The 12,427-nt window shown below is 45.9% G+C and overlaps 1 protein-coding gene across 10 annotated transcripts in view; it reads left to right on the top strand.

Annotated features, from left to right (window-relative positions):
• LOC128872573 (prolyl 4-hydroxylase subunit alpha-1-like) overlaps nt 1–12,427 on the top strand; it is a 175,621-nt gene that overhangs the window by 65,267 nt on the left and 97,927 nt on the right. For 4 of the 10 annotated variants that reach the window (XM_054115415.1, XM_054115420.1, XM_054115413.1 and 1 more), the window contains exon 1: nt 4,814–5,064. The exons of the other annotated variants lie outside the window; for them this stretch is intronic. In XM_054115415.1, coding sequence (XP_053971390.1) covers nt 5,049–5,064 — 16 coding nt within the window. In that variant the 5' untranslated portion in view covers nt 4,814–5,048. Of the gene's footprint in view, nt 1–4,813; nt 5,065–12,427 lie in introns of those variants that run through there. 10 annotated transcript variants of the gene reach the window in all.

Below are 12,427 nucleotides of genomic sequence, written 5' to 3'. Positions count from 1 at the left end.
GCTTCCTTCGTTTTTCCAAACTCCACTGGCTCGTTCCTCTCTTTTCCGCGTTCCCTCGGTCGCGGCCTCGGCCTCGAACTTGTATAGCGCGACGCGGCTGTGACACGCGAGCCCGTAATTAAGCCGAGCTTTAATTTATTACCGGTAATTCACGATTATTAACAGTGGCCAAAAGGGAAAGCTCGGCCGGCTTAGCGAAACGTTCGCGGAGACGTGTAATTAGCGATAATTAGACGCGCGTTGCGTGCCGATGACGGAGGATGCAAGGAAAGATGCGGCGACGCTGCTTAGGGTGTAAATGTACGTGTACAAAACCCTTTAATAAAATTCCTTATAGATTAACATTTAAAAAAAAAAAAAAAAAAAAATGAAAAAAAAAAATGAAAAACAAGTAAAAATAAAATGAAAAACAAGTAAAAATTGATGGTCTAGACTAGAATATCGCCTTAAGCAATTGGAAAGCAGCCATAGAGTGCAGGTAGTTTTATGGGGCCGAAGGTCGGTCTCTCAACGAGGAGTTACTTTGCGCTTTGTACGCACGCTTAGAGATAGCAGAGCATTATTTGTATTTTCGCTAAGCATTAAACGGACTAACAGAGTCCTTAATCTCGGCGTGCCATGCTACGAGGAACTTAATCATTTCCCGTCTTTGCCCGTTCGTTTCTGTTCCAGGAGCGCGGGCTATGCCCGCTGCCGCGACACTGCAATTATCGTGGCTGGCCGCGCGGCTAAGTACAACCATAATCTCCCACTTTTTATCGCAGACGTTTCATTAAACACGAGCAAGACAGAGCGGCTGGTGTTCCGTTCGCTAATCCCGTTTCCACTCCGTTACCCCGGCCGAGGCGGACACGCGTTCTCGCTGCGCCAAGTGTTCTCACATTTATGCATATTTACCGCTCTTTTATGCCCAACGTCTCATTGAGATTCATAGGAAATCGTTTCTACAACTTTACGGTCTTAATTCACTCCCGACCTCTCCTTGAATCGTTTGATTCGCGGAACCGTCGCGTGTCAGTCTCCCTTCCATCGGATACGTACCAACCCGTCGCGATTTGCATCGCGGTGCTGCTGTAGTCGCAGGAAAACGGGCCTGAAAATACTCGCTGTACGCGAAAACCGAGAGTCCTTGGTTGCGAACATCACGAAACTTTATTTACATGTACAGTAACGGTGTAGATCGTATACATTGGTGCAAATAAATTTTAACGGACGTTGTTTGCCACGATCGAGCGTAGCTTGGATTTCCTCGAAGAATTGTACAAAAACAGTATTAAAGAGCGTTAGTAAGTAGAGCTGGGCGGGATCTCGAATTGGAAGCGAGACGTGACGATCTCGTCTCATCTCGGAATTTCGAGACGAGATCTCGAATTGGAAGCGAGATCCCGAACGCAAAACCGAGATCTCTATGAAGTAATGCAAGATTACCTCGCTACTATACATGTAAATATACGAATAAGTATCTTGTAACAAACGCAGCTCGCCTAAGGAGGTAGAAATAAATACATCGAATAGCAACGGGTTAAACGAAAATCCTACCCCAAATGAACATCCGCGTACAATTACCACTCGTATCGTTCCACGGCCAACCGTAAAAACCGCGTTAGTTAGGGGGCTTAACCGATACTTTTGCGTTCATCCGGGTCGATAAAATCGCAAATACACGATGGCGGCGCGCGGCAGAGAAAACGGTGCCGAAGCTTAACAAACTCGGCGGAGGGTGTACGTTTCGAAAGATTAGCAACAAAGAGTCCCTTTGCCAAGAACTTTCCGTTAAGCGACTGGCGTTTTTTTTCTCCTGCATCTCTCCGTTTCTCTCCTATTTGCGTACTTTTCTCTAGTGTTCGCTCGCTAATTCCGCGTCCGCTCGACACTCGTTGGCCACTCGATACACGCGCCGCGCGTATATACATATACGGCCGTTTATATGTATGCATCGACTCGTAGAAACTTTTCGGTTTCGTCTGCATTTTCCCCCGGCAGGTGGTAAGGACGGCGCGGCGCCGCGGCTGGGAAGACTTTGGCGAACTCGTAAGAAATTAAAGTTTCTTCGCGGAACTCTGCCGCAAGTCGTTCTCTACCGTCGTCGACGTCTTCGTCGTCGTGGTCGTGGTCGACGTTGCAGATACCAGTCTCGCTCTATCTTTGTGCTCCTTTGGCGGGTTCCAACGGAAATCCAGGCCCGCCCGGCGATATTGCAGCAAAATGAATTAAGCGACGTCCGCATACGCCAATATTTTTACACGTTTCCCAGGAATGGAAAAATAACCGGGAGAGATCTTCGGATTTTCGTTTCTTTCGAGCTAGGAACTATCAAACAGCGACGGTTAACTTTCCCATTGCCAAGAATAATCGAGTTTCTAAGGGATATATAAATATTCGTCTCTATGTCTATCGAAGAAGTTTGACCAAATGTATTTGTGTTTACCTCTTTACCCTTTCGCACAGACGACACAATAATTTTGGTTTCTGGATAAGTTTATACCGAAACATCTCATCGACAAATCCATGCGAATACCGCGTCATTTTGCTTCTCGCGACATCGAACCAGATTAGAGTCCTGAAATGCCGTCACTCTCCCCGACACTCGAGAGTCCCTGTAGGCCCAGCCAACTCCGACGGAAGGAACATTTTAGTTTGCAAACCCCTACCCCAACCGAATCCAAATATTATTGGGTTAGGTCAGAGGTCCCCTAGCGAGCATACTCCGTATCATTACCATTAAGCCACGAAAGATCTAACGGGAATATTACTATAACAATACGTGATAGCATATAACATTGCTATCACACAAACATACATTTATAGAATTACATAGCCACCAGTTTGTTCCACAACTTGTCCATATTTTAAGGGATGTACACGTGTTATTCGTTTTTAATTATTCCGATATATTCGGACCTGTACCACCTACCAAAAATCGGCATGGACTTTCCAGACAAAAACCGATATTATATTTTAGTCTTTCGACATGTATCCACTCGTCCTTTCCTTCTCGCTCTTCCACTTAGCCATGCTGGATTTCCCACTCGTACGTTTTTCTCTCATCAGGCGTCACGCGAACACCCTTCGCGTCCTCTTCTTCGTCCGACTCGTTTCACCGCGCTTTTCGCGACGCCTCATTCTCCTCGTAATCGTTTCATTCTTTTTCTTTTTCTTTCTTTTTTTTTTTTTGTTCCCCGTCCCGCCCGTTTTCATAATAGTTTCCTCCGTGGCGGTTTACTTTTCCATGCGCCACCGTAAACGTCTCTGTTACCGATTCGTTTCATTTCGCTCGCGCTAGTCCTTCTTTCCTCTTTCGCTGGTCTCGCAAGTCCCGCGAGTGGTTTCACTCCTTCTCGCTCGTTACGTACAGCCCCGTATAGCACCTGTCGCGTTGCGCACTTGCACTCGTGGCACTGGCATCCTGTTTGCTCCGCTGCATTAGCATAAACTTTCCTAAACCCTTTCAAGTATCAAAAATTCTACTCGTAGACTATTCCAGAGGTCGAAGAGCGGAGAAGCTGTAGCTATAACAGCGGTTGGTTTACTCGTTACAGTTTTTTCCGCGGGTGACTTTACGGTTAGCGTACGTGGTATCCGACGCTGCAAGATACGGCTGATTTTTAATTTTTAATTTAACGTCACATTAGTCGCGTTTATCGAGTAGGCGTACGAGTTACGCTAGATCGATGCGCATATTTGTTCGATTAACGTTTCTTCCTATGATCGCGATTAATTCTTTTTATTACTGTGCGAAGACTATACCAGGATGTTCTCTCGAAGCCCTCTGTCCCGTGAAATGCAAACTTCCACGGCCGCGATAAAAATTTGATCAGCCATGTTCCTCCTACGTTTTACGACTACAGTTATGATTGTTGTGTTCTTCCTGCCGCGATCTTCAGTCTTAGGGTACCATTTTTTATTCCGCTTCTCACGGAAATTGATCAGGTTACGCGCCCTTAAATTTTAACCCCGTCCTTTGCATCGCGTAAAAGAAAATAAACCCGTTCGATGGTACTCGCATTTACCCAGAATCCGATTCTCTGGAAACTGCAAACCTTTCTCATTGATCCTTGGAACTTTCTCTACGGAGTGCAAAGTTCAAGGTGTTACAGGGTAATATTGTATTTCTGAAAGTATAAGACTCGGAAACTCTATTATTGTGTTTTATTCGGTATAAAGTTTCCTCGTTTCGTCCTAGCATGGTAATTCGTTATTTGTACCTGTGAGGTGAAAAAGTAAGCGGGACGAGAAACGCCTATTTTATTCACGATTCTAAACAGCATCTATTTTACTAAAAACAGCAGATATTATAATATTCGTACCCTCTATCTCTATCGAAGAAATTTGACTAAATTAAATAATAGCTTTGATATTACCAAATGACTTTTTTGTTATAAATATGTTATTATAAAAAGGAAAAAAAAATGAATATCGTACCGGAGGCAACTGTCAATTTTTGTCCAATTATGGCCCTCGACTGCCTAGCCAGCTTTAGTTTAACGCATTCGTCAGACTTGGAAGCTCGTCAGAGAAATCTGCTCGGTGTCGACTGGCCACCGTATAGCCTAATTGCTCGGAGTGCGAACAGTTAAAATGCACGTAACGTCGAGTATTCAGGTTTGATAATACTCGAATCGCATCGAGTCGAATGCAGCTCGCACGTGCAGAAAGCAGAATGGCAAAGAGAGAGGATGCGAGTCGTGATGCGCGGGTCAGGAGTGAGACGGCGGCGGTGGCGGTGGCGGTGGCGGCGGCGGCGGCGGCGCGGCGCAAGGGTAGCGGTGGGGATACGAGAGTCGTGTGGCAGGGGACTCGTGGCAACACGTTTGCCGCAGCATCCGTGTGAAGTCAGTCGGCTGTCGGATCTCGTGCCGTGCGGGGTTATCGAACGTTTTCCCACCGCTTTCGTTTCACTTGAACAACACACGTCACGAACCGCGTGGCTATCTATCGCGGAGTGCTCGTATAGTGTTATTTGGAGCACGTTGGCCTGTGTTTGAATTTGAAATATTTTACTGGCTCGTGGAACGTGAGCTACGTGACAGGCACAGGAAGGTCGTTGGATGAAGAAAACTTCCGGTGAGTCAGCATTTACATTTCTCGCGTTACGACCGTCTCGTTAAAGCGCGTAACTATTTTTACCGCGAAACGCGATATCACGCCGCGGCGGTCGTTCCAGCGAAAATGTTGGATCGGTTGTATTCGACGCGGACGAACCAGCCGCAAACCAGGACACGCAGTCACGAGTTCCTTTGGACGAAACGAGCAAACGCGACCTATGCTCGATGTGTGTCAAACGAGTACGAGGTACTACATATACGCGCGTTAACCGAGTTTCCTGTTGAAACTACAAAAAACTAAATAAATTAGCGAATCGCGAGTCTCCGTAGGTAACGTGTCGAATCGGAGCACGCGTGGTCTGGAAGAAATTCGGTGGTTGGACGATTCGGAGCGCGTTGTAACTCGTTGGATGCTTCTGTCCCGATGACAGCCGGAATGGCAATTGCGTTGTGTCATTGCGTACCGTCATGCGAGATACATCCCACGTATTTCAACGTTCGTTGCCGACTTCCCTACCGATGATATAGCACGACGCGGCGTTCAACAGGGCCAGAACACGCGGCTGCACTCTGCTCTATACATACACACTCTTGCTCGAGCCGCGTTTTTAGGCAGCATCATCGGTGACGCGTCTTAAAATATGGAGCCCCGACTGGGTTACGCAGATTCCGTTGATGTATTTTCGATAGCCTAGGATATGTTTGTAGGTCCCTTAACGCAAACACGTTTTTCGTGAGGAATTTCGAACATATTCCGCGGTAAAACTTGCCACGCGCGAATATACCATTAGTCATTCCATTTCCAATAAGTAGTCGTATCCTCTATGTCTATTAAATTAAGCGATAGGTTCGACGATTCCAAAGAAATTTTTCATTATAAATATCTGCTAGAATAAACTTTGCATATGTGTATATTTATAACGAAACATTTATTTCTAAACGTCGTACCCGTCGCTTAATGTAGACAAATGTCTTGTATAGACTTAGATTAATAGGACTGACTGTACGCGATTAGTACGAAAAATAAAAGGAACCGGTGTGTAATTGAAATTAAAGAAAGATGAAAAAAGTGAATCGATAATCACTCTTGATTATGGTTGGTCAGTTTCTCTGGTTCGATTCTTTGGTCTTTTAAACATGTCGCGCTTTATTCTCGCGATTCTTCGATTATTTTGGCTCGGTCGAATCGATTTTTCAATTCGCCCCAACTTCTCCCCGATCTCCCGATTCTCGGGAACTTTGGATTCGCTCGTTTCTAAATTCTCGGAAGCTCGTTACGTTTCGCAAATACTTTTCGCGAGTTGTGAAATTGTTGGAGCGAGAAATTGATGTCCAGCCAGACTGCGGATAATTAGATTCTTATATCACGAGAAGTTTTGAGTAGGCGTCATCCTATTAAGGTCGTGAAACGTTTCCTCGCGCGGTGTCGTTGACTCCCACGAACGATTGAAGGAACCCGCTTTACCCTCGGACTTGGACCTCGGTCGCTGGTGTTTTTTTTTTTTTTTATTCTTGGCCGGTGTTCATGGACCCGTGCACCCGATAACGTCTCATGCCTTGTTTTCTTTCAAAACAGTTTCGGAGTCTGCCCAACCGAACAGGTTTCGAGCAATAGTCCACTCTCAAAACTACTCGATCCGTGCAAAAGTTTATTTTCCATAAAAGAATATAGCGTTATAGGACTCGTGATCTTAGGTGAAACAAATCCAACAATAATCTCTTCGATCCTGCGTTGAAAGTTTTTAGAGGGTACACCAATTTTTTCCTTGAATTCATTAATTATTTTTTGATTAAGTAAAATGTCATGTTATTAAGGATACATTGAACTATGTGTATATTTGATTTTTGAGAAAATTGCGACAGTTAGAAAGAAATGGGTTATATGCCGAGTTCATATGCTGGCCTTGCCAGCTTTTAATTTGTTTAACCCATCACAGTGGTGTTATCCCATCAGAGTTCACGCGTGGAAATTAGGGATTTACTCCGAGTCGATAGGTTCGTGGAACGCAAGGAGTAAAATCTGTTAACGTAAAATATGAAGAGATGAAGCGTGCCACGGATCAAAAGAAAGCTCTAATCGGAAAAATCGGTTTCGCGAAAGTCTTACGGACGAGTGTCCTGCACTCGCGTTGTTACGTCACTTTTGGAATGTCGTCGAGTCGTTTGCCGACGAGCCCGTTGATGCGCGTCGCTATCGACACCGGCACCGGCACCGGCACCGATCCGATGCTCGCGCGTTCATTGTATTGTATCAAGTCGTTGCTCGGCTTTTATAGAGTGAATTTCGTCGGCCGTGACGGCGTCGTTACCCGAGAAATTTACGAGTCGTAAATTTCGTTAGGTGCTACTAGAATGTTTGCGCGTTAGCGATACGAAGAATGCTTTCGAGAAGCCTCGACCTCGCGTTCAATGGCTCTCCGATGAAATCTCGAAGGGACTGTCAACTTGAAATCGTCGTGTTGAAATACGAAGGAATAGCATTTTCGTGTATTTCGGAGTTTATCGTGACTAGCTTGGAACATTTTTGCAAAGGTGTATTGTATTTTCGAAAAAATAAATGTAAAGAAAAATCAGTGTACCCAAGAGCAGAGAAGGAGGGAGGTTACGAGCGTAAGGATGCAATTCGTTGGAGGACTCTCCGAATGGAGAACCAGCCTTGGAGACGAGGAACAATCTCGTTTACTTGGTCGCTTCTGGAGCGGAATGTCTAGAATAGTGTCGTTCGTTGCACGTGTAAAAAGAAATTGGTGGATTGCGAACCTCGTCGAGGAGAGGTCCTGGAAATTGTTTGGTTTTCAGAGCGGATCCGTCAGGAATTCTGACAGATGCTTCGAAGCAACTAGAGATATAGATATCTTTTCAAGAGTTCCGATCGTCGAGAGGCGGTTAACCTTGGACGATATTCCGGAACGATATCAACATCGAAGAAGAAAGTGCGGGCGACGCGTTCGTGGGTGGCATGATACAATCGACCGTAAATTGCATCGACGATGCTCTATGCTGTTCGTTATGAAAAGGCACGCGCGATGCAAGCACAGCTGGACGAACGTTTGCGATCTCAGGTGGGCTTGTCTTTCTGAAAGTTGGATTCTCGAAACTTGCCCAACGATAAAGTCACTCGAACGAACGACTCTGCGATTGTGTTGTTGCGCGGCGTAGTACTTTGGTCCGGAACGTCGAAAGTTTTTCACAAGAGTTGCAATGTTTTCTTCGGGAACAGGTGGAGTTTTGTCTTTAATGGAAATGGTACGGAAAGCTTCCTAGAAACGCGACGCGTGGACCAATTTATGAACGAGGAAAATGAACGAGGTCAGAAAAGTGAATCCTGTAAGTCAACAATGTGTTAATAGCTACTATTTCTTTTTAAATATGCTTTGTTTTATAACAAGATTGATTCGATGCAAAAGCAACGGTAACCGATAACGACCGTGCATCGAGCTCCGTTTTCAGACTCGTAACAACGATTGGTTCTATTAGTTTTCTAAACGATCGAATTCCCGAAATCAATTTGAAAGTTGTACGTAACCGTGCGATCGAATCGATTAGCCGAGTCATGAAAATTCATCGTATCGAACTAGGCTGCGGTTGATTCGCTGGATGTTTCCGCGACTGGCATTTCGAGGGGGTGTCGTTAAGGATCCGGTGAATGAAAATGAATTCCAAGACCACGGAGATGGCGCGGAGACCTCTATGACTCGACGTTCGCTGCCAATTGTTCACTCGAGCGCCCTTTTATTCGAAATTGTTTCGAAATTCTCGAGACACGGGGCGAGAGAGAGTCGTTCGACGCAGTTAAGGCCGTTTTCTTTTATGTTAAACCCGACGATACGGGCTGAAACGAGCTACTGAACTCCGCCACTTTGCTCTCTTATCCTCGCGGAGACCTTGCTTACCCTGCCATTTTATTTCTCTTTCTCCTCTGCCACCTCGCACACGCCACCCCTTCTACCCCCCTTTTTTCCTCTTTTCTCTCTTTCCCGGGAACACCCCCTTTTCACTCTGTTTCACCCCTTCCTCGACTCATCCGCTCGAGTCTACCGAGTCGTCGACGTCGTTCGTCCAACAGGCGCGTTCGTCGCGACGCCGACGCATACCATACCGGTGGGCTACGTTTAGTTCTCGCTCGCGTGTCGCTCCCTCGACTTCCCTTATTCCTTTCATTTCTCTCACCGTGCAGCTCCTTGCAAGGTGCCCGTGAATTTCGACCCTCCGAGACCAAAATACAGGCATTCTCGTTAAATCGAACCCCTGTCAGCAATTCAAATAAACTTTCTTATTCTGCTTTCCTCTCCTCCTATATGTACGCGTATGTACTCGTACAAGTAGGCTGGGTTAACGAGTTACATTTTTGCCAGTATTATTCGCGGCGTTACGTCTGCGTTGCGTGTGATTTATGCTCTCGAATTGCCTACATACGGTGTCCGTAATTGTTCCGAATATGTATTATCACTCCGCGATAGTATACGATACAGTGTCGGACAAGCGTGAGAATGGGAGGTATGTCTGGAGTGATGTATGGTTGGGCAAGTGACCTTGAATGGGCCAATTTCTTGCGACCTAACGATGGTTACACCGACGCGACGCGCCAGTGACCGATCCCCTTCCCTACGCGATATAATTAACACCCTACAGTTGAACGGTACACGTAGCGTTATTCAAACGCAGGCTGCGAGTTTGAAAAATGTACTTTGAAACCTGAAATTCCCAGGTGAGACCAGGTATATCGGCTGTCTATTTATATCCCGTCGCGATGGGCTTTCGAAATCCTTTGTTCTTTCGGTTTATTGACCGTGTAATCGGGCCAGTTCTTAGCAGGTGTCGAGGGATTATCAAGATTGCTCAATTTCTAAAATTACTCGACGATTCGCGACTGGCTCGGTCGACGAAACAATGCCGCGAATGCGAACGGAAACCTTTTACCATTTCGACGATGGATTGCACCCTTGTTCCTATAAATCATCCCATAAAGTTGCTCATTTTCCAACCGTGGCAGTTTTTTAAAATTATCGAACGGGTTAATAAATTTCGCGCAACGTTTTAATCTCCTTGCGGCCCGGCCCCATCCTCCGGAACTCGCGACGCGTTTCGTGAATAATACCTCCGCGAATATTGCTTACCCTCGTCCGTCTAAATGGTATCAGTATTTTCCCTCGGTTTCTACAAGTTTGCAAAAAAGGAGAATGGTTTAGCGCCAGGTGTTGCAACTGGATCTCCAACGCTACGGTTGCACCTTGAAATATTTTACATTTAAACCGCATCTTTCGTTTTCTCCCACCTTCTGCCAGAGTCCTTTGTCGATCAAATAAGGAAACGCAATTATTCGGTTTTATCCTCGCGCGTATTATGATATTATAACTGGGACTCGTGGGAATATATGTATATTTAAAAAAAAACATGATTTAAACGAGACTCGTAGGAGCATACAGTCGGTCCGATCCCACTAGTGTCCGTGGCTTTGCCAGTGAAATCCCGAATATTTTGGAAACGTCGCGTCGGTTAATCCGCGTCTTTTATTTCCTACATTGATGTATTATCGCGATGGTATTGTTTCGCGCAACACGCTATCAGCCTAATAATACCCTTTCGTTTGCAGAATTTCATCGAGTTTATATACCTATTTGTTTAAATTCGCTCGAACAGAATTCTTATCTAGGAATCGATTCGAGCAAAGGTTGCGAATAAATCGCTGCACGATGGCCTGTCTACCGATCATTTCAGACACATCGGGTGCATAATTTGTCTCGGAAATGCGTGTCGGAAGCAGCACTCTCGTTAAGTTTTCTCATTAAAATTTAGCCTAGAGCTCGGGGCCAATGTCTAATGATAGGAGGGGGTGAAAGGAGACGGGTTTCGGAAGCAGAAAAGGGATTTTCGGTGGCTGGATGTTGATTAAGATCCCGTCTGTTCGCTCTCTCGCTACGAATTAAAGCTAGCCGACCGTGTGAATCGAAATTATAGATAACGCTCGCGCAATCAAGATATCGTCGAAGCGCATCGTCTAGACGTCTCTCCCCGAACGAACAACCATAGAAATATTTTGTTCATACAAACCTCGGAAACAGCAAATCAAATCTGCCCTATAATCGAAATTCTGTCTTTTCGTAAAGAGGGTTGGCCGTCGATCGTTTTACGCGTTTTCTGCGAATAACCTCGAGAACCGATCTCTCTCGTTGGTGCGGCGAGTGTTCAAATTAAGGATTCGAGTTTCACGTTAGAGAGGCTTTCGTGGAACGTATTGTTTCCTGCAGCATTCTCGAAACTTTTAATCCCTTTGTTTCCGATATTTATCGCGTCGAGAGAACGTAAGCTGCCCACTCGCTCTCTTCGGTCAGTCTCGTAGCGCGCTCGTGCGTTCGAGATGCATTGTTTCGGAAGAAACTGGAACGGAGAGCACCGTGACGATGTAATCCAATGACTGGACCATCTCTAATGAAACGCAAGACGCGGAGACGGAACACTTTTACCATGATTGGAGATCTCGCTTCCAGTAGTGACGCAAAGGTACTCGAATCTCAATCGAACCGTCAAAAATCACGGTACTTGTAGCGTTGCTCTTTATGTCGTTGCGATTACATAAATTCCACGAAACCCGTACAAGCCACGTGCAACAGTGCTTGGAACTTGGAACAGTAGGCTAAATGCAGCAAATGCAATTGCACCGAACGTATTCCGCGAACCGTTTCCCGTTGGTTGCTCGAAACAGTGTCTTGCCGTTTCGGATTTCGGTCTGCGTGCGCGTGCGAGTATCGAATTTACACCGAAGAGCAACCGGGATAATCCTGGGTCCCGCATCGAAACGCGCGTATCGATATTTTCCTCGCTCGACCGATTTTCAAATCGAGTTTGGAAAATTCGTGCTTTTCGCAAAATCTTGCAGAACTTTATCTTGGAGTGGTTGATCCCGGATTCTCTCTCGTCCCTGTTAATCGCGTGACATACGATTAAAAAAAAGGAACGAACTCGAGAGCTGGGTCGATTCCAGGCCAATTGGACAGAATTAGAAGGAAGAAAAAGCGGTTGAACGTAACGTCGACGTCGCGTCGCGTCGCGTCGGTCGTGGAAGTAAGTAATGTGGGAGAACCGGCGCAGAGAGATGGCGAAGAAAGATTAGAGCGCGACCGCGACGGTGCGGAGTCGAGATTGTCAACGAAACCGGAATATCGCTGGAAACATTACCGAGTCGCGTACTCTGCAACTAAAACTACATCTTGCCGTTCGTGTAACTTTCCTCGGAAATCTTGAGATTTTGCCCGACCTCGTGCAATCTCTGCGCGAGATTTAACGCGTTTCAGAGCTGCACCCAAGACTAGACCTCCGAGTCGGAAGTCTGATTTGAAATATTAACAAGTTGATATTACTTGGGGTGCATTCGATGCCCAAGG

This window comes from Hylaeus volcanicus, chromosome 2 (assembly GCF_026283585.1).
Source record: "Hylaeus volcanicus isolate JK05 chromosome 2, UHH_iyHylVolc1.0_haploid, whole genome shotgun sequence".
NCBI lineage: Eukaryota > Metazoa > Arthropoda > Insecta > Hymenoptera > Colletidae > Hylaeus > Hylaeus volcanicus.
The sequence above is the reverse complement of the archived record's forward strand: the minus strand, read 5'-3'. Positions and strand labels throughout refer to the sequence as shown.